Below are 23,788 nucleotides of genomic sequence, written 5' to 3' on the forward strand. Positions count from 1 at the left end.
TTTGTAGTTATTAAAAATGATTGAAATCAAATATTAAAATATATTCATTTTGGTAGTTTTATTACTTAAAAAATTGACTTTTAATACTTTTAAAATAATTTTAATTTTGTTAGTTACTTTAAACATTATTGAAATAAAATTTATTTTATTACTTTTAAAATTTTTTGAAACAACCATTGAAAATAATTTAAATTAAGTTTAAAACAATTGTTGAAAACAAAATTTAAAAATATATTTTTCATTTAAAAATGATTTAAATAAAAATGTAAAAGATTTTAAAAAGTTAGTAAAAAAAATATTGTAACATTGTTCAAACCAAAACTGAAAAATGATTGAATGAAAAATTCAAAATATTTTGACATTTTTAGATATTAAAAAATGCTTTAAGAAAATATTCAAAATAATTAAACATGTGAAAAAATGATTGAATATAAAAAACACGATAAGTTTTGTGCAGATAATGGTTAGAACTAGAGGTCTCGGTCGTGCTTTATGCCGAGCAATAAGAAAAGTCCTGGGTGTTACTCTCTCTTATGGAAGAACGGTAAGCATGTCTCACATTGTAAATTTGTTTGATTGTTGTATAATTATTGTCATTGTACTCCTTCAAGGTCAACAAAATTTTTCTTGGCTTCACCATGGACTTCGTCTTATCAGCAACAACAATCTTCTCATCCTTTATTAGTCGACCCACATATGGATGTCTAACTAATGACTTTGTCATTTCATGATTGTGAATCTCACAAATTAACTTTGCCATCTATCCTTCTCTTCCCAAAATTGGTTTCACACACAACTTAAACGGACATCCACATTTTCTACTGCTAGTGCATGTTTTTACCAAATTATGTTTCTTAGGCCTATACTCACCACTTCTTTCACAAGCTATCAACAAAAATATGGCTCTTCCTCGAACACCAGTATTGGTGTCTGACCTTATTATAACGACAACAAATCCAATTTCATGAGCTAACGATTGAGCCCAATGTAAAACTTCATCACGGCTAGCAAACAACCAAAACACAATCAAATAAGGAAGGTCTGGCATGAGTAAACATCCATGTAATATAATTATTGTACCAACAACAACAAATTACATAAATACCTGAAAAATATTAAAGGCATTAGAATAATCAACGTGTTCTATTTTAACGTCAACATCTTTCTCATTTTCAACATTCATATCAGCTTCTTCAGACATCATACTATTATACCCACTGGTCTTTGTCCATCTTAATAAAACATTTAACAAATTCAATTCAATGACGAAAAAATATACAATTACCTCATTTGTTATTGGCACAAATATAGTTGTTTACAAAAAAAATAAAATTTACTACACATTTTCATTAAAATGTCATATAAACCTAATAAATACATCATTCAATAAAATACATAATTCAATTAAACATGTAAATACATAATCATTGTCATATAAATTTGTTTAATTATTAATTTTTAAGCAATATAATGTTAGTTAATTATTAATCATTAGCATTTTTTTCACCATTCTAATTACTTAATACATTTTTATATCACTATAAAAAATAATATCACCAAATCAAATTTTCTGAAATTACTAAAAGTAGTACAAAAAAAATTAAAAAATTAATAATAATTAAATTAACAATATTTAAATTGCAATTTAATAAATAAAATAAAAAAAACAATTTGTATGTTCATACGGACTACTAATCCGTATGAACCATACAGATTGACAATCCGTATGAACCATACGAATTGTCAATCCATATCTGTTTATACGGATTGACAATTCTTAGGTTCGTAAATTTTTTTTCGTGTACCTCTTTTTCTTGGGCGACGAAAACCAACAAAAATTCACCGTATACTCCTAAAAAATACACATACACCATCGGAGATCAAATACGCTTCGAAATCGACCTTAATGGAAGCAACTTACACTAAGTGACGGAGATTTTGTGAAAAGAAAATGGCGCTGTGGAAATGAAAAACTCCTCCTGCTATTTGTAACCGAAAATACCCATGGCATTTTTGAAAATTGCTGGGTACCCCAGAAAAAATGCTGGGTGCCCCAAGCAATTCCCCTCAGGTATTTGTTTCCTGCACGATCCAGCACTTTCCATTATATTTAGAAAAGCCCATTCCAAATGCATTAGGAGATGCAGGATAAAAAAAAAATTGCAGGACTCAAATACCGCCAACTCATGTGGGATGTAAAAGACCTCAGATTTCAAGGTTGGGCTTTTAATAGATGAGTTTGGGCTTGACCCTTGCAGTGTCACTGATGCCGACTTTAAATTAGCCTTTCAGGAGAAGCAATGGCTTTTTTCTTCTTTTTTTTTGTTACAAAGGCCGTGTAAGAATGGTAGGAAACCGTACGACTAGGGCATTTATTTCCTACATTCCCGTAATTGTTTCCTGCACCTTATTGCATTCGGAAATGGATTTTCTAGAATACAATGTGAGCTAGACAATATAGTAGTAGGACTGCAAAATACAATGGTCTAGAGTAGTGGTTTAAATGAGTCTAGTCGATTTGGGCAATTTAGTTTTATTTCTGTAAAAAAATACTTTACTCTAACTTAACTCATTTATTTAAATAAGTCTAACTTTAACTTGTTAAATTAAACTAAAGTTTGAACTTGACTTGTTTGTTTAGCTCATTTTACTTAATGTTTTTAAAATTATTTTTAACTTTATCAATTTAGCATTCAATAAAACATTAAATACTAGATAATAATCTACAAATAGAAATATATGTTAAACATACGATATGATATTGTAGGATCTATATGATAATAGATGATAGGTTTGTCTTGATTTTGGTATTATTTTTTAAATTTTTTTATAGTATGCTATTTATTTTAATTGTTACACTGCCCCCCTTGTTCAAAAAAAAATATTTCTTTAAATAAATGTAAATAATAATACAATATTTTTTTTTGTAAAAAAAAATTACAGAATAAATTTCCTGTTGTTCATTTTTTCATAATATTTTAAAATTATTTACTTAAAAATTTATATCCGTTAAAAATTATTATTTTAAAAGAAGAATTTAAAATAATTTTCAAGTGATCTTTATTAAAAATTTCAAAAGTGCCACATGTTAAGCTTAAAAATTCTGTGTCAATTAGTAAATAAACTAAATTTAGCTTTAAGTTTGCAATACAGATGTAACCTTTTTCACCCCATTCGTCCTTGTTAGCATATTGAAAATATAACAAGTTAACAATAGTAATATAATAGCGTTTAGTATATTGAAATTATTAAATTTTATATGTTCTACAATATAAAATATTCACATTGTCAGTATATTTAATTAAAATCTAAATAGATGTGAATTTTATAATTAACAAAAATAAAATTAAAAAATAATAAAAAAGCAAACACAGCCTATCTTTCTTCTATTAATATATTTCTTTTATTTTACTTCTAAGAAGTGAAAAAACAATATAGACGATGAGTGGCCGCCATGAGATTCAGAATATATGGATGAGCTCTCTACTTTGGTACATTGATTTTTATTCTTTTATGAACTACTTTTTTTTTTATAAGTTTTATGAACTACTTTTATTATCTCAGTTTAACATAATTAATTTTTAAATGTACCCAGGTCAATGTAAGAGATTTATCCTTAAAATTGATTTTTTTTTTTTTTAAAAAAACTTTATCAATACACAAAATCACAACTGACCTTTTCCATCCAAGCATTTTCCTTTCCCAACATGTATTTGTAAAACTTGTGGAAACAGAAGTATGATAAAATAATTTTTAAAAAAGTTTAATAAATTTTATAATTTTTTTGGCAATAAATTATTGTTTTCTATTAAGCAATTACGTTTCATGTCACGTCATAATTTATTTAAACATAAGCGTTTTCTTAGAAATCCAAACTCAAGCTTCTCATTAAATTAAAGCTCACCACTTAATCAATGCTTTTGACACTTTTTAATTCTTTTATTACATTCTATCTTAACCATTTGTAACAATGCTCTCGTTATTCTCGTCAATTTTTATTTAATGAGAATAAAAAATTAAATTTATTAGTCATTACACGAAAGTCTCAATTTTTCTTATCTTTACAAATTACATATTCTGTGTTGCACTTGAAAAATAAAATATACAAAAGTGGGAGTCCAAGAAAATGATGGCTCTCGTTGTGCAAACATTAGTTGGAAAGAATTTTTCCATAGATCCAATCCAAGAGCCTACGCCCAGAAATTTTTTATTGTAATAATCACATGAAAATCTAGACTTTTGACCACTTTTTTCATAAAGTCCAAACCCATATGTACAAACAAGGAAAGATCAAACAAGAGTATATTTGTCCTTAAAGATTATACTTTCCCTCCAATATGATTCTTTCCACTTCTTTTTGACTACCACTCCCCCCCAAGTCCAAGATACTCATTTTCTTTCCAGAATAATGAAGGAACAAAAGGTCAATTGGTTCACTATGGGCTCACACTTCAGTTCAAATGTTTCGCTTTCTCATTCAAAAAAAAAACACCATCCAGATCCCCAAGAGTAAAGTGTGAGACCCCATATGGCATTAACTTTGCCTTTAGTTTTTTTAACCTTTTTACAATGTACAAAACATCTATAATGCTACTAACACCACCTTGATTGATCCTCCTATTCCCCCATTGCCAAAATTTCTTCTCCCTCCTTACACATTCCCAAAACAAAAGGCTCAAATTCTGTTTTTGTTGTTCTTTTCTGCGGCAATAGAGAGAAGCCTTGAAACACCTTGAGTCCACACATCATATTCTCTCTGATTTCTGCACTCAAATTCCACAAGACCACGCATCACTGTTTTCAACCCAAAGTAGCGGCGATCCTCACCACCTTCAAGCAAGTGGCGACCAGGCCAAGCAGGTACATCTTTGATCACTTCAAGCACCACATCTGTGAATGAATTCAAAAGAATGGATATTAAATATTTGGATTAAAGAAGAACCAACACTTTTGATCTTTCACAACTTTAGTAGCTATGACTTTCACAAATCCCCAAAACGGAACAAGACCCACCTCCAAATCTGTTGTCAAATAATTAGAGTTTGGAGCAAGACAAAACTAATGAAAACTCACTCTTTTTCTTTTTTGTGATGGTCCCAGCAACGTGCCTGCTCTTCATTTTCAATATAACCTTCACAAAAAAAAATAAAAAATTAAAACTTCAAAAAAGAGTTAAAGGTTGCAGTTTTCTAAGGAACCAAAGTAAGCTAGATCCCCTCACTCCATCATACAAAAGGCCCCCACCTCTTAACTTTTTCCACAATCATGTTTACAGCATATCATTAGACAGTTTTAATACCAATCGATGCCCAAATAATTACGTGGTTAGTTAGTTATCCTCTGAAATCAAAAGTACATCATTCTGGAACATGGGTGAAAAATAATAAACTCACCTGATTCATCCTGTTTACATACACAGATACAACCTTCCAATGAAGATCACCTGCACACAATTCTCTCATCAGATAAAATCCCTTTCCATTGACTAAACCCCATAATCCTAAAAATATACTAAGCCAAGCAAAAAATAACTACAACTTCTTTCTCTCCAAGACAAACATAATAACATAGGAAGGTAAATCATATACACCTTTGCGTGTGCGTTTGAGGAGTTCACAACCTCTGGCTAATAATTCTCTACTGCATATACCCAAGAAATTTTCTTCAGGGACAAGTTCACCGCTGAAGCTACTCTTAGAATTTCCATTACTTGCGTTATTGTTGTTATTATGTCCACCAGCTACTGCCAAATTTTTCTCCACAGGAATCACTGCTGCAATATTCCACACTTCCTTCAGGGCCCTCGCTTTCAATGTCGCAGCCCCACGCAAAGCTGCAATTCAATTCCAAACCACAAAAAAAACACGCGCCAAAAATATCAACACACAAAATTTTCCATTTTTTCCCATCAAAATTCACACAAATTTCGCAGAACAGAATGTTCCTTCAACATGTCATTCACACTTCATTATCATAACTTAACCCGTACCTGTGGCAGCCGCAGCAGTCAGAGTCATAATGTCACCGGCGGATCTCACATTCACGGAGGAGCTAACCACCGACGCAAGGTGCTCACGCTCCGCCCCCAAAGCCTCCGCCGCCTCCACGCACTGCGCCGCCACCAGCGTCGCTGCCGACGCCACCGCCATGTCGGTCTTCGCCATCTGCTCATCCTTACCAGCCCCGGACGTGGCGGCGGTGGCTGCAGCAATCGCGGCTATCGCCGCAGCAACTCCGGCCACCGACACCGCCGCGTGGAGCTGAGCATTGTGCGCCCTGGTCTCCTCTTTCTTCTTCTCCTTCCTGTCCTTGAGCCACCTCCCCACCGTCTTCCCGCCGCCAGGCGCGGCGGCGGTCGCGGTGGTTCTGAAATTAAGACTTAAACTGCTGGCGATGTTGTTGGCGCGGGTGTACTGCAAGGAGGATTTCGTAGAAGCCATTGACACAAAACGGAAGACAAAAAAAAAAAATACAACATAAGACATTAACAAATTAATCTTAAAAATATTCGCTTGTTGTGTCCTCCACCAAGACAAAGGTTGTAAGTAACTATTCGTACAACGTGAATGACATTGTCACGCACGCGTAGGTTAAACTTACCACCGGCGTATGTAACATTAATACGGCAAGGTAAGAGGGACTAAGTTTGATGCAGTGCCTTTGCGTAGCTAAATTTGGATTTTCAAGGACAGTTAACAGGTGCTACTCAACGTTGCTGTTCTAACTAATTTTGTAGTAACCAATTAGAAGAAAGCCTAAAAATAGAGGATCAATTCATCTTTCACACGCTTTCTGTTCAACTTAATCATCCCAAAATAAATTCTTATGTTCAATGATTATTTAATTTAGTTGGAGGGAGAATGATGATTAAATTAAAGGGGGTTTGGTTTGCTTTTCTTTGGATAAAGAGAAAGTTGAGAGACATGGTTGGTTATAACCGAGTGATGATGTTTTGGTTTATTATTTTTATTTTTATGGTGCAGGAGGTAAAAAGTAAAAGAAGGTGTATGTAGCAGTAATGTTGATGTACCTTGATATCGTCGATTTCAGAAGGAGAAACAGGAGGACTATCGGTTAAGGAGCCACAACTTTGGGTTCCGTTAAGAGGGCCACTGCTATGAGAGAGTCTCCCTGAGGTTCGTGGAGATACCTCCTGCTGAGAAATGAGAAAATCACATCACAATAAATGCGTTAGATTAATGAAGGATATAAAGAAAGCGTTTTTTTAAATGGAAAACAGAGTGAAGTAAACAATAAACAGAACAAACAAAAGAGGTGAAGAAGACAAAGAAAGCTAAAAACCAACTAGCTTGCTTTGTGCCACTGACAAAAAAAACAACACTACTGCAGTCCATTCTTTCAGGGTTTTTTTTTTTGCAGGGCACTGGAATATGATTCTCACTTTCAAGTTTCTACTCTGACATGGAAAAAAAAAAAACATTATTACTATGATGCTGTGTTTGGAAGGAAGGCTCACGGATTGTGACATGATTCGTTCCATGACCATTTGGGAGGTTTCGGAGGAGGCGAAGGAAAAGGGGTTCCCGGAGACGGTGGCGGAGGATTCTTCTGCTTCGCCTGCGATGTCTTCCGGTATGGCGACGACGGCAGCGGTGCCATTGGAGAGGGTGACTTTAGAGAGCGCCGGAGAGAGAGCTTTGGAGACTTCGTGAGCGGAGACGCTCCAGGAACGGGAGAGGAACTCCATGGGCTCGCGCGGCGTCTCCGGCGGCCGGAAAATGCCGGAGTGAAACGGGTCGGGTCGCCAGGGTTCGGTTTGGGCTTTGTCCATTCTGAGAGAGAGAAAGAGCAACTGAAAACGTGGGAGTTGAAAGAGAAACGAAGTGTGGTGAAAGTGTGGGGTGCGGTGTTTATAAAGAGAGTGGAAAAAAGAAAAAGAGAAAAAGGCTTACTGCAAGAGAGACAAAGCAGCCGATTGTATTCTATTCTATGTCAGTCAGTCTTCTTCCTCAGTCCTAATAAAAAGGTCAATATTTTGCATTAAAAAAGAAACCAACAAAATGTCTTAAACCACAAAAAGGATCAGATTAGATTACATGATTATAGAAATGGCATTTAACATGAATTACATATTTGTCTAATTCTACTACAGTCATCTTATTATTCCTTCAGAGTAATATTTTTTTTCTCACAATATTATTCTTTTTATCATTTTTTCATTATGTGCTATCTCTTTATTAATTATTATATGTATAACTTATACTGATGATTCTTTGATACTTGATTATGTTTGTTTTTCTTTAAGGGTCACGTGTTGTTATAATTGTAAGCTTGGTTACTTTAGTGGGAGTAATGTTGTTATTTCGTTCGGAACGTTAATAATAAATTAAAATGGTTTCACTAGTTAAAATAAGATTAAACAATGATTTCAGTAACTTTTTTTTTCCGTTACAATTTAAAATGATTCGTTTTCTCAAAAGTATTAATTGACTGTGCAAGGAGCTGGATGTCATATTATGGGGGGGGGGGGGGGGGGGGGGGGTTGGGGGGGGGGGGGGGGGGGGGGGAATGTAGTGTGTGCTTGCGCCTTCGCCTAAAAATTTTAAAATTGTTAATTGTGTACAAGTTCGTGCTTTGTGAAATTAATCCGAATTTTGTTTTCGATGTTTTAAGGCACTATAAGTTCAAAATCCATTTATTATACACACAGAAACAATTTTTTTTTCTTGTATTTTAGGAATTTGTGTGACAGAAAATAAAAACGAAGAAAGAGGAGTGGTGAGCTATAGGTACGTAACGTGGGTGTTGAGGTCCACGGAATAAATGGTACGGCAATATGAATTGAATTTGGAAGAGGCTACACTACACTCAGTCCATAAAGCTCAAATCCACTCACACTTGTTTTGTTTGTTCTCTTTCTTCCAGTCTCTGCCAAATTAAAGACCTGCTCGATCCCTCGTTTTCGTCCACCTAAAGAAACAACCACCTCCTTCCACTCTCATACTACCCCCCCTTCTTACTTACTTTCTCTGCCAACAAATCATTCCATGCATTATCCTCTATACGTACAAATCAAAAAGGAGTATTATAAAATCATTTTCTGTTTCGATCAGTTTGTATTTTATATTTCTTTTTAATTCTTTAAAGAACATCAAAAATAATTTCTCTAAATTCAATCTTAACCAAACATGCATCTTGGGTTTTGGTATTTATTACGAATAAATTATTTTTTGGCTCTTCAAAAAAATATCTTAATTAAACATGCGATAATATATAATTCGATTCGTGGCGTTGTCTTCATTACACTAGTTATATTTCATTCATGAGGTTAAATCGAAATTCATCTCTGTAATAAATGCACCTTTGCTCGAGTAGAGTGAACATAAATAGGCCAAGGGATGTAATCAAAAGCAGAACTAACAACAATATGTTGTCCCAAAGATCGTTATTTATGAAATCCCTGAGATGTAATCAAAATAAATGATCTAGTACTGCATTCATTAGTTCTTATTTATATATTGTCTCTGCAAATGGAAATGCTACTATTTTTTTACTGTAGTAAACAATGATGTGAATTTTTTAGTCTAACAGCGTCAACAATATACTGAATAGTTTATAAATCTTTTGAAATTAAGCTCAAAGTTGAATCTTAGCCGATTTCCATTCAGATATCTTTCGTAGATGGGTCAATATGTCATAATTGTATTGAGAATATCAATTTTCTTCCTAAATTTTAAATTTTTTTGGATGGCTGAGTTTTAAACTTTTCTAGTATGAATCACGAGTACTTTTTTTATTAAAAATAATTATGTTCGAGTAGAATAAAATTATTATAAATTAAAATTATTTTTTGAGTATAATTGGGTTTTATATTCATAACTCAATCTCAATATCATTAATTAATTTACAATGATTTTGCATCAGTTAAACGAAAACAATGACATGCTCATTTTCAATAGTAATACGAGGTGGTGAACTGAAATTAAAAAAAAAAAACAAATCTATTAAAATTCAAGAGTAAATTAAATGGATGAGCCCCCACTGATCAAGAATAAATTTACAGCTATCGTTTTTGGTAATTAAGGATGATTAAGAATCTCAATCAAGTCAAGTAAATAAAATGGTTTCCGTTTTGTACATTTAATTTACTATTTTTTCAAATATATATATTTTTTTAGTAAAACAGGATTAGATAAAAAATATATATAATACATCCACCTAGTAAGAACAAGAAGTAGTTGTCATGATACTTAATTAGATAAATTTCAGACTCGTTATTATGATAATTTTTTTAATGCTTTCGTCATATTTTAACCGGTAATTTTTTATGTTAGATCACATGTATCTTTTGTTATAAATAATTATATTCGAGCGGATAAAACCTGCGAATTTTAACTGCTAATATGCATGGACAACAGCACATTTCAATAAGTATGAGACTACTAGCTGCTATATATATTGCATTAAATCAGCTTATGACAAAACCAAATCTAAAAGTTTAATTTATACGGCCTAATATCAAAATTGATGAACAATAATAAGAAGGAATTGTTACTATGAAGGTTGCTGGAAAGAATGCTATGTGACTATTTGATATTCATTTCTGCAAGCTCCTTGGGGTTGAGCTCATACGCAGGAGATGGAAACAAGTCATACAGCCCGGGGACAGCGCATCTTGGTAGATTCATCAGATTCTTCTCATCGCAACTATTCATTTCTATCTTTCTAACTTTATTCTCTTCTCTATATTGTAATTATTTTTTCGAGACGTACTATATGATTCCACCCACTAAAAAAGTGAAAGACATAATTAAGAGGAAGAAAGTGCATGATGAAATGTGTAAGAAAAGGGGAGGGACACAGGAAATGAATTGGGATAAATGAGGAATTTGTACTTGATTTTTAGATGTATATACATTCTCATTTAAAAAGTAAATTACTCAAGAGACAAAGTTAATCCATAACGAAGATAAAATAAAGTTTATTGCACCTTTTATTCAAATAATGATACTGTTATGCCTAATAATATGAGCCATAAAATATGTCATCCTTTGGTACTAGAAACGTAATCACTACTAAACAACTAGAAATTAATTTTTTTAATAGACATAATTATGTTTAAATGAACAATAAAAAATATTTTATACAATTACATATTTAAGATTTGAATCCGAAATTTTCTTAATTATTTAGATTTTAGTTACTATTGTTTTAGGTATATGAAATAAATTAGGAACATAGATATGAAAATAATCGAAGATAAATAATGGCGGTGGTATATAATTTGGATCCAACGCGTTGCTAGCCGAAACAGAAGGGAGGGAGTGATGACTGATGAGTGATCTGTATCCATCTGGAGAATTTAATGAGATGGGCCCTAACGTTTGGGAAGAAACCTTCGAAAGAGATAAAGCCATGAATTGAAATTCATCAATGATTAGGAGTCACAATCTCCACATATATGGCCATGGAGCCTCCGTCCATCAAATTTCTCACTCGTTACCAACTTTACTCCAAGATTTTTTTTGCCATAAAATTACTTGGAGATAAAAATTCACCCAGGATTCTCACACATTGCCCTAAATTTTTTTTGCCATCAAATTTCTCATTCTCATACATAATGTTCTAATGATTCTATTATTTTTGTTCTTTTTATAAGATAAGTATATGTTTCTACTAAAACTATATATGTAATTACCATGTGACTCATATTAGGTCTATTTTTTTTGTTGTTTTTCTCTTTCTGATGTATAATAAAAAATCTTCAAAAAAAGGGTAACATAATAGACAATTAAATTTCCAATTCGTCACATTCAAATTTTGAAAACTCACACTAGTCTAGATTTACTGAAAATGGAAACTCATTGGGAAAATAGTTGTCCTACATTAGTGTTAATGCAACACACAAACATGTTTCAAGGTTGTTTTCTTTTGTGTGTGAAATGAAATCTTGAAAACCGTTACCATATTTGTTTGATTGAGAAATTCATTTTTCTCTAGAGAGGTCTTTTTTAAAGGATATTTTGTATAGAGAGGTTAAAAATACAATAACACTAATTTTTATTAGTTTAAGAAAATGAAAAATTATATATATATTTTTTATAAATATTCTAATTTACCAAAGAACATTTTACTGTGTGTTTGTTAAAAGTCATGGGAAACCATTTAAATTACTAAAATGTGAAATAAATTTTTTCAGTAAAGAATACTTATGGTCCGAGAAAAAAAATATAAAACTCAATCAAATTAAACTAGAACGTAATATTCATTATTTAGCATTTTTCTTTTAAATGATTCGAATATCCTTTTGCCTTAAATTCATTCCAAAACAATTCCTCAAGGGTCCTTTTTAAATATAATTTGTAAATTATAAACATGACTCAATGGAATTACACGAGTGCCCTTTTGAAGTGATATGTGTCATATACTCATGTGTGTACTGCTACGCACTTAATACCAAAAGTAAAAGATCGTCACCCACACTATACAACTACCTATATATATGCACCAACTTCATCCAAAACTGAAAAACCATCTAATATCGAACTTCTGATAGACTAATACATTAAAAACGGAGACAAATTATCTATTTCATTCTAATTTAGACGATTTAGATCAGTTTTATATTCCATTATATCAACTGAATAGAAATAAAATATTAATTCATTTATAATATGTTAAAATATATTAAAAAAATAATCTATCAGTGGCTTGTAAAAAGAAAAAAATTAATTCATTTATTAATTATTTTTATAAATATTTAAAAATATATTAAAACAACTATTGTTTTTAGTAGTCAATAAAAGTTCTCTGTCTAAAAAATTTCTCTCCTTATGAAAGAAAAACTTGTAATAAATTTTTGATCCTGTGACTACTATTGACCTAATATCGCAACTCATTAATTTAAAAATGCGATGACTGAATTTTTTGTTATCTAGTTATAGTTATTAGTCTAGCTACTTTACCTATCCGGTTAAATTTTATTATATAGTTAGAAAATTTTGCTAGATTTACACATAGATATAGAATAATTATTGAATAAATAAATAGAAGCAATTACTAGCCTTAACGAATGAGTTAATTATGCTCATTAATCAAAGATGATACTCTCATTGCACTACTTTAACCACATGGCCATTAATAAAGTCGTTTAATTTGGCTATTAATCACATGGCTAGAGCCAACCAAAAATATAATGGCCTGATCGACCATTCGCACATGCTGCTGCTAGGCTACGTAGAACCAACGCGTATAGCTGCGAGACCATTAGGACGATGACCTTTGAACTACCTCCCTTCTCATCTTACTCACAAAATTCAACTTTTTATCCCCGATAAATTAATATTTCTTATTCTAAATAACAAAAATATGGTGCCCCGCACAATTGATATTTATTGCGTGACATTAAGCAATAATAATTTTTTATCAATAAATACTGGTTGTTAGTTGTTATTATGTAATTTCTGTTAGTAAAAAAAAAAAATTAAACTGTTTCTACTGAGTTTTGATCGAGCTGTCTAGTCTTCTTTTTAGTGGAATCTCCAATTTTTTGAAGTGGGGGATGCACATTCAAAAAGGATGGACTAAGAAGTCAATAGTACTCTAAGGTGTTTATATGTTTTATATCTGAGATCTGTAAAATGTACATTGGGATCTCTCCTCTGGGTGTATATATACACAACCTGTGTCGAGGGAGTTGTCTCATATTCGAAATAAGGTTGCTCAACCGTCCCTCTATATGTCGTGTCGAGTTTGTAAAGGACTATTGGGATCCCATCATATACCTAGTATGTGTCGGATTTATGGGCCACAACATACGTTAGGTTACGGGAAATGGTTGAGATCCATCACCTTTTGAATTTATGGACCATAATAAACCATTGGCATTTTTCTTTATTTGTTTTTCTCTTTGTTGTTAAGTCAACCTTAATTATAACTCATTAAGAAACAATAGTTATATATCAATTGCTTGATAATAAAGTATTTGATTTCAATCTCATTTGACTTAATTTTACATTGGTTCATATCAATTGTAGTGTGTTTGGATGAAGTTTGACAAAATTGATTTTGGTTAAAATTAAAATTTTGGTATGTGTTACTATTATTTAATTAAGTTTAATAATCATGTATCAGTAGTATAAAAAGATTTAAATTATCAAATAATTATAAATCATATTTGATATGATTTTTACAATAATTATTATCAAAGTTAATAAATTTACAATACATAAATATGATAATTTGTGATTTGTTGATAGTATCTAACATTTGGTATTTTTTGCAAGGATGGATCCATGAGTGTATTAAAGAGATATTGAAATTTTATTTTGCACAATTCTTTAACTATTTAACCTCTAACAAATAATTATTTAATAAATAATGAGTTTAACAAAAAATATTTATTAATAATTTTGTATAAAATTAAAAATATAATCTACCATTAAAAGCAAATATCAACATAAAAAAATATTTTTATATATTTTTTTAGCAGTACTTTTCTTTAAAAAATTTTATATATACATAAAAGGATCCAAGGAAAGGGAAGGAGAGCAAGACCTATGCTTGCCCCGTTGAATCCGTACTTGATGTTGGTACATATCCTGTTTTATCTTGTCATATGTGAATATTTTTTATTTTGTTTTATAATGTTTATTAATTTTACTTAATAAATATAAATAAATTAATTTTTTTTGTTTTTAAATGTATAATATATTTATATTTATTCTTAATGCGTACTTAAAAAATATTAAATATTCTATATTAGTAATATATAAATTATACGATTTCAACTTTTAATCTGCACATTCTTTAATTCACTTTTTATTCTATTTTTTTAAAATAGTGTTACATTATAAACTAATAATATTTATTCTACTTATTTTATTAAAAAATTAAAAATAGAGATAAAAATGCCAGTGATTCTCTTTCAGCTACTATTTTCATAGAAAAAATGGAGTTACGCTTATACTTATACCAGTTCGCGAGTCGAGACCGACAGCACTCAGAAATTGGGTTGCGGCAGCGCGGGTCTCTAGTACCTATTTAAATTCTGACATGCATGAATACTTGAACAGTAATTAATGTACTTTAGGGACAGGTTATTGTACACGAACAAAATTAATACTGTAGGATTTTGTCGGATTTTTTTCGGTGGAGCCGTGGTAATTAGTTCTAGATTAAAAAATTGCTGAAATGGTGATTTGGTACAAAAAAAAAATCCTTAATATAATAATTTTAAAATTTATAAATACAACTTAAGTTCACCCAAAATCACATGATCGTTGAAACACTTATGGAACTCTAATGTTTTTAATGAAGTACAATATGTTAGGGAAAAATTAGAAGAAGAAAAGATTCAAATTTGAACAAAAACAAATCCTTTTTTCTATTATTTTCTTTTGAATCAAGTAAAAGAAAATATCAAGTTTTTTTAATATTTTTTTCCTTCAATCAAATATATCATGAATGAATGAATAAAAAAAATCATATAAATGAATAAAAAAATGTACCATGAATGGGTACTAAGAAATTCAAATTGTTAGTATATTGATTAATATTTAATTTATAGTATATATCACTATGTTAGGAAATATATATAAAGTCCAGATCGTTACTTTTAATGTTTTAAAGGTGTATCCCCGCCAGCCTAAAACTCTTGTGGAAACTACGAACACTATTTGGTCGCTAAGTATTGTTCGATCGGTCTCTATCACAGTCACAGTTGGCAATGACATCATTGGAAGCATAATTCTTATATTAAGATAATATTATCAAATTATGGAGGATTAACATTGCATCAATAGCAAGGTAAGATCTATGAACCCTAATATTCATTAATAATTGTATATAAAGGATGAAATTCTCAAAATCAAATGGTTGGTTCTTACATTCATTTATTATATATGTGTGATATTTGATTTTTACGGTTAAGTATTTCTATAGGTACACATCCCCCTCCGACATACCATAAAAAACGACTAAAGATGATAAATTTAAACGGCTAGAATTCGATATAACAAGAAAAAATTACTATTGAAGAACAGGTACAAAAGGAATTCTTTTTCAATTGTCAACTGAATATCTTTAGAGGAACATTAAAATAAGTATGGGATAAAAATATTTTTTTTTAGCAGTTACACTTTTTAGTTTCTCTGTTATATATGATCCTCTCAAAAAGTTTGTCAGTTATGATAAATGCGCAATTTTTACTTCTTAAAGAATTTTAGCTTAAATCTAGTTTTTTTAATATTTAAAGTTATATCTTTCAATTAATTTAATACTATAATAAGTTTTTTTAGAAGTCAGAAGACTCACTCAACACCTTTTACATAAACATTTGGCGAAATAAACGTCTCTGATATGAGATACATGCTAAATTGAAAGCAAATAATTCTTGTTGAAATATATATATATATATATATATATATATATATATATATATATATATATATATATATAATTGTTAAAATGTGAACCCAAATGCGACCAGAGTATGAATATGATCCAGCGTCACATTCTTTGTTCACCCTACTTGTAGAAAAACATGGCTAAAAACGAATATTATAGCATTGCACCCTATTAAGAAAATACTTTAAAATTTAATTAAACAACTTATCTTCAAGGATATATTTTCAATGACAAAGAGCAAATTACAATACCATAAAACATTATATAACAAGATTAGAAAGAAAAAAAAATATGAAATGGATTAACGAAAGTTATTCATTGTTGTATTTTTATTACATTTTGGGTTTCTTGAATAAATTATTTTATAAAAAATTGTAGAACTAAATTTGATAGTTTTATAATAAAAGTGATGATTTAAGATATATAGCAACTTGTGTGATTTATTCATTAAATTTTTAGAATAACATTGCTAGATAAAAATAAATCTTGATTTTTATAAAAGAAAAAGAGAAAATTAACCTGTAATATGATTAATCAATAATCTTATCTCTTAAATATATGATTAAGATTTAACTTGAGATTCACACGTATGAAAAAAATAGTAAAAGTCAAATATTTCTTAAATAAATCTTATTACTTCTAACAAATGATCATTAACTCTTTCCCCATAGACATCGGATTAAAAAATTATGTTAGCACTTAGCAGAGTTATAAAGAACTAAATTTATGTATAAAAAAAAAATTAATTTTAAGCAACCACGTGTGTTGCACCATGCACTAAAGTTACTCGTGTACACCTTTTCTTGTTAAAGAAGGAAAAAAGGGACAAAAAATAAATTGAAGAAAATTTTTAAATAACAATGTATTGTAAAAAGAAAAAAAAAATAATAACTTTGAGAAAGAAAATTCAAAATATTTTTCTATTTTTTAAATATATTTTTTGACCTTGGTGTTTTTTTAGCGTCTTCTTTGATTGATCGGTTTCTGGTCCATGATGTTATGGGAGAAGTGGCACGTAAGACAAATACGATGGCAATAGTTGGCGGAGGCAGGGTGCTGAGTCGATCAGGTTTCTTTGCTGATATCAGAGGAAGACAATTACAACAGAACTGTCACTGACACAAACCCCCCTATCAAATCTTCACCCTCCAGCTTTTGTTTTCTACCGTGCGTCCTTTTCATCATCATTTTATTTTAATCAATTAAATTTAAAATATCATTATAATTTTCTCATAATTTTATAATGTTACCTTGTTATTACTACTATATTTTACAATAATTTTACAACGTTATCAGTATAACTTATTCTTAAAATAATCCTTATTATGAAAAAATATTAATTGACTAATCATTTTGTTAGCAGTATATCTAAAAGCAAAGTTATCATAAGGAGTTCAGGACAGGTTTCGAAATTATGAGGAGGTTTTAGGTTTCGAAAATATTTCTAACATTCCACTCAATTAATCCATTTTTTTATAAACATAATTAAAAAGATTAAATTATAATTTTTGTTTCTTTTTTACTTTTTCATCTAAAATTTAGGTTTTTCTTTTTTGTTATGATTTTAATATCACATTATAAAAAAATTTAATTTTGATCACTTCATCATTTATATATATATATATATATTATTTTATTTTATTTTAATCCAATTAAATCCAAGATCTAATATATTTATTTAAGATTATAAAAAATAATTTAATTATTAAAAAAATAAACATATACAAAATTAAAAACTAGATTAAAATTATAAATTTTCTAAAATATAGATAGTAAAATCGCCAAAATAAAATAATATAAAAAGATCAAAATTATAAATAAAAATAAAATAAAATTGAAATTGTAATTTAGCCTAATTATGATTAAATTAATCTGTAGATCGTCATTTCTTGTGGAATTTTTATTTATGTCTCTAATTTATTTATTGTATACATGAACTATTATACTTTTTTATTTATATGCTTATCATATATTTATTGCTTACTTTGCCACTTAATTAATGTATTTTTGGAAATTCGATATGAAATGTTTTTTTAAGGCAAAAATCATTCTGCCAAAAAATCATGACACTTATTTTTTTTATATATTAAATCTGTACCGAAACATACATTGTAGTAATTTTAATTGTAAATCAAACATATAAGAATGTCTCTATTTTGTTTTTGATGGTCTCCTTTGGGATTTTCAGTTTTATTGACAATCACGTGATTCTTCTTAACCTAACTCAAGGGAGTGCTTCTGAAAATTGCGCGTGTTGGCGTGTCTGGCTACGTCATTATATTCCTCGTTTGATCTCACATTCTCTCTCTTGCTTACACCACCCTAAACCAAAACCTTTCTATTGCAGTACTGCACTGCACTTCGCTTTTTTCTTTGTCTCTCACTCTCCTTTTCGTTTCATTTTTCCAACTTCCCATGCTGCCCTTGTGCTTTACACCATGTCTCTTTATTTTGTTTTGGCCTTATCATATACTATTAAATATTTGTTTTTTATTTAGTAATTTTTTAGTTTTATTTAATCTCTGAGGGGATAATGAAATACAAAAACAAAACTTAAGAATAATATCTAAAATAAAACTTCACAATTTCAATTATAAAACAGTATAAAATTATATACATGTATTGTACTTAAATTTGGTATTTGATGAAAAGACATTGTATGAAGATTTAAAATTGTTAAAGTTAGTGTTAAAACGAAACAAATGGCAAGGAATATTTTCTATGATCTAGTAGAGTAGTAGTAGTAGTATGTGGGGTTGTATACAGCTCGTGTGAATGGTGAAATAACTGGAGAATGTCTGTACTTCTTTTCTTTCAATTAATACCAACGTTTAATTTTGGGACTTATACCATATAAAAAAATAACAAGTGGTAGCTTTAATTTGTCCACAGTCAACTATTTCATCGTTAAATGCCGGGAGGATCAGGGAATCGTTTGGTATCCGTTTTTGATGGAACTTCATTTTGTTTTGCCTTAATGAAAATTCTTATCATATAATTGTAGACACAGAATATGAAGCTAAGTAATGAAGAGCATGTGATTGTGATCCCTTTGTCTGTGCACGCGGGATAGTAGCCCACTAACATATGATTGAAATTTTTGAACATAAATCATGCATTTATGTAGTATATGTGTCATAATATGTTGTATTGGGTCATGAGATTATGTGGTTGAAAATGAGTGGTAGACCATAATGTTAGGACGCCAAGAGGACGACTAGGGGGTTGAGCATTAGTTTCTATAAATGTCGCCATATTTGCCCCAAATGTTGTGAAGGGAAGTTAGTAATAAAAAGCTTACGGATTCATAAAGCAAAGTGGCAAAACTGTTACACTGATTGAAGTAGGGTGTTTGCGGTGGTATAAAGTCTATGAAATATATGTCTGCAAATTTTACCGGATAAGAATAAAATTTAAAAGCTTTAGTTATTTATTTAGTTTTTGTACCTTCATAATATTGATGTTTTAGTTTATACTTCAAGAAACTACTTTAATCGCTGTACAAGTAAAATCTTTACGTTTTAGTCTTTGGCGTTAATTACAACTTAGAGAATCTGTAATAGGAATTTTTTAGCTATACTGTATGAGTTACTCAATAATAAATACTATTTTAGTATGTTAGGTATGATTTTTTATAATTTAAAATTGAAGAGAGTTGCTTTTAGATAAACAATCATTCTATATGGGTTCCTTAGAATTTATGTGTGTAAACCTAAAAGTGAGAAAAAAGGGAGAGGGAGGGAGGAGAAGGAAAATGAAAAACAAAAATAAAGAAAAAAGGAGACAGGAGGCTTCAGCATCATAAATGTCTCTAACGGAAATACTAGTATATAGTAGAAGATTTTCGTTTTCAAATTTCTGGCAATTTAAAATTATTAAAAAATTCTGACAATTTTACATTGTGAATTTCAATTTCATGATAGTATTAGAGAATCTAATGTTAATGCAGTGACAACAAATCCCAAGACTAAAAATGATCTCATTTAAAACTAATTCCTTAAAATGCTCTTGTTTAACAGTAAGTCTTAGAAACACTCTTATTTAAGAATAATGAGGACTCTGAATTATAATATAATAGTAGTAAATAAGAGAATCATAAATTGTAAATGTTAGGATATTTATTAACAAACAAATTACTTAAAAAATTTAGAGTGAATTTGTGGCTTCTAATTGTGTGTTTGGTTTTGGGTTACCTACCACCGGACTTAGGTCAGGTTTAGAGCTATTCTTAACAGCTTTCACGTTTTATTTTAATTTTTTCCTATTTTGATATGAGAAAGTCCACACATACTCTAACAACGCCGAGCCAAACATGTTGTAAAATTAAAACAAAAATAAGCTTAAGTAATAAATTAAATGGAAATAAAATCTATAACTTTTTAAAATTCAAACTTATAATTTTTTTTGACAGAATATCTAAACTTGTAATTGAAAATAAGTACATCAAGGTATTTTTAATAAATAGATCACTCAAAACAAAATCTATTGATTCATTTCCATACCTTAGACATAATTTGCAATAAATTTAAATACATAGCTTTACCATTGTACCAGAAAAATAAATAGATTTACCATAATAGATTTGAATTTATTTCACATACCTAACTAAATTTTAATTATATTACTGCACATTTTTTTATAATTTATATGCTCAGATTTAACGCATTATTTTTGTGTGCATAAAATGATAAATCAATTCATAAATAGACTCTCTCTACGTACGTACATCATCTTGGTGGAAGATATACTTTGAACTTGATAGATTGAGATATTTTTGGTTCATGTTCAATGCTATCCCTTATCGAATCTATTACACTAGTCATCACAATATGAATTCCACGTATCAGCTGAGAAAATAGACGCGCAACAATTGAACATCAATTCATTTAATTTAACCCGTGCTAATATTAATGCCAATGGACCCAAAAAAGTTTCTTTCATTTTTCTGTTCATTTTATCTTATCGTACTAAGTATTGATGACTAACCAGATTTACTAGTGGAACATCATCAGTAATTGTAATTCATGGTTAAAGTTTTGTTCCAATAAGATTCCACCCGGAAATTCTGTATGCATACACTGACTGACACGCATGGTACACGAATTGAGTCCCTTTGTTGGTCTTTGAACATGAAAACAAAAGTACCATAATTGAGGTAAGTGCTGGAATAGGAATATTATTATAGGCCAACTACAGAAATTTGCAACAAAATGGAGTGCCAGTAAATTATCATCAGCTACTACAAGCAGAAACACACAACAGTCACCGAGTCAGAGGTGTGCTATGTGACAAATATGAGATTAAACACATTAAATGGTATGTGTATAGGTTGGTCCCACGTGACAAGAACCAGGTTTCCTTCCTTAACCCGATGGCTTCTTTTGGTATTTCGAAAGAAATAGTAAAAGGAAAAATATACATTAGTTAGTAGCATGAAATGAAAGGATTCTTATTTATTTTGTAGTAAAATTTGATTTAACATGTCAGTGGTCCCAGTGTTGATGAACTCTATTCCTTTTAAGAAGTGCTTATAGGTTCAAACTTTGATTTTTGTGTATAGAAGAAACCTATTTGAGATAGAGCAATCCTTCTTTAAGGGTCTTTAAATGTCTATATTGGTGACAACAAAACACTCTTATCGAATATGTAACAATTTTTGAAGACTCGAATGTGAAAGTACTAATTAAGGAAAAGAAAAAAATATTGAGATTCATCAAAATATTTTATCAAAATATATAGATAGATATAGTTGTTTCCCTTTCTCATAAAAAAACTTGGTACCAAACATAGAGATATGTTATTATATAGCTCTTGGACACTGTTGACAATTCTAATTCTCTCCAATACTCAATTCTAATATTCTATGGTTTTGAGTCCTGAAACGTCTACATATCGTTAAAACAATGAATGCCCTTATGCCCCTGCTCATAAGTCAAAAGCCCATCACATAATCTTGATTAAAATCTTCCTGGTCTCAGTTGTGCTTATACAACAAATTCTTATCTTTTTTCCATAGAAATATATAGGTTGTTCAGGTGGGTCACTGGTACAATTAATTTATACATGACAATCCTGCGAAAAATGAAAGAGAGAACGGGACATAATGAGATGGGACAGAATTGCATCAACTGAGCAAGAATTTAGTAGAAAGATTGAAAACCAGCCCGCAATTATTATCAGCGAAAAGAAAATCAACAATGGGATACTACGAATCTTCTTTTGAGAACATCCCTCCCCCCGCCCTCCATGTGAATTTAACATTAATCATCAAGGGTTGATTTATCCAGTCAGTTGTTAGTATAGGTTGCAACTTGCAAATTGCTTTGTCCATTAATTCCAAAAAGCAATAGAATTGACCCTTTTGTATATTGCTTCTGGCTAGAATAAAATTTTCACTTTTAATTTGATTAGCATATATCTGTTTTGTAAATTGGACAAAAAGAGCAAAAGGTTTACAAAATTGTGCTAGCTATATCCATATATATAGTATTTCCTTTTGAACTTACCCCATTTTTTATGGGCCAAAGCTAGTTAAGATCATGCACTTGTTATTGTATGCATGCTTTGCAACAGAAACTGAATAGTTAAGCAAAGGATTGTTAAAAAGAACAATTACATACAAATTTTAAAGAGAATGTTATTTTTCTTAATCTTCAAATTCAACCAGTGCAGTTACAAAGTTACAATATATAAACTACTACATTTACAATATATTTAAAACTACTCCACATAACTCCTATTTAAAAGAAACTACCACTAACTTCTTAACTTCTATTTCCACATCAACAAGGATAGGGTGGGATAAGAATAGGAAACTCAAGTGGTGGAGGACATGTAGGCCTACTGTTTAAAGGTGGTGAAACCGCGATACAAGAGATTCGCAGTCTCTTATCGTTTCAAGACGGCGACTACGGTGCGCGCAAGTAGAACTTATTTCTCCTTCTTCTTCTCTTCGTTCTCTACTCCCATCGCTGACGACCAACTCTTCATCATACCGCCGAAATTAGTCTTGTTTCTCCTTTCTTGTTCCCTTCTCTTTTACTCCGTCCAAATCTAAGAAATCAATACATCAACAAAAATACACGAAAGAAAGTCAAGACAAATTTGAATCAAAAATCGAAAAATAAAACAAAAGAAACCCTTGCTTGGGGTTACAACATCAACGTTGGTTGGAAGAGAAGGAGCGGGGAAGGAAGAGAAAAAGACTGTGCTTCCCACGGTGCACAACAAGTTTTACTTGCGCACGGTGTTTCAAACATGATTTTAGTGGAATATTTGTTTAAGACCGCCAACGCTAGTAATGTGTACACACTGCGGAACTTGAGGATGACTCATCAATCACACAGTTTTTTACCCTATAGTGGGCTTCTATTCGTTTCCAAATTTTGTATCAAACGTTATCCAATTTGACATAAAATGT

At 30.4% G+C, this 23,788-nt stretch overlaps 1 protein-coding gene and 1 long non-coding RNA gene across 4 annotated transcripts; both read right to left on the reverse strand.

Moving 5' to 3' along the window:
- Positions 1 to 4,176: 4,176 nt before the first annotated feature.
- Positions 4,177 to 7,950, reverse strand: LOC100815538 (VAN3-binding protein). 3 transcript variants are annotated; one of them, XM_014763364.3, is made up of 7 exons: positions 7,478 to 7,950; positions 7,031 to 7,156; positions 5,990 to 6,413; positions 5,591 to 5,833; positions 5,394 to 5,443; positions 5,074 to 5,131; positions 4,177 to 4,890 (listed from the first exon to the last, which is right to left on the reverse strand). In XM_014763364.3, the coding sequence occupies exons 1-7, from the start codon at positions 7,790 to 7,792 to the stop codon at positions 4,676 to 4,678; spliced, it is 1,431 nt and encodes a 476-aa protein (XP_014618850.1). In that variant the 5' UTR covers positions 7,793 to 7,950; the 3' UTR covers positions 4,177 to 4,675. The 3 variants fall into 3 exon arrangements, with proteins under 3 accessions (XP_014618850.1, XP_006589584.1, XP_040861871.1); XM_006589521.4 differs by having other exon boundaries at positions 7,031 to 7,153; positions 7,478 to 7,932; XM_041005937.1 differs by having other exon boundaries at positions 7,448 to 7,932.
- Positions 7,951 to 22,991: 15,041 nt separating this feature from the next.
- LOC102664686 (uncharacterized) lies at positions 22,992 to 23,788 on the reverse strand. The gene is made up of 2 exons (XR_416538.4): positions 23,527 to 23,788; positions 22,992 to 23,421 (listed from the first exon to the last, which is right to left on the reverse strand). It is a non-coding gene; the product is annotated as an uncharacterized lncRNA (long non-coding RNA).

The sequence above is a fragment of the Glycine max genome, chromosome 10 (assembly GCF_000004515.6).
Source record: "Glycine max cultivar Williams 82 chromosome 10, Glycine_max_v4.0, whole genome shotgun sequence".
NCBI lineage: Eukaryota > Viridiplantae > Streptophyta > Magnoliopsida > Fabales > Fabaceae > Glycine > Glycine max.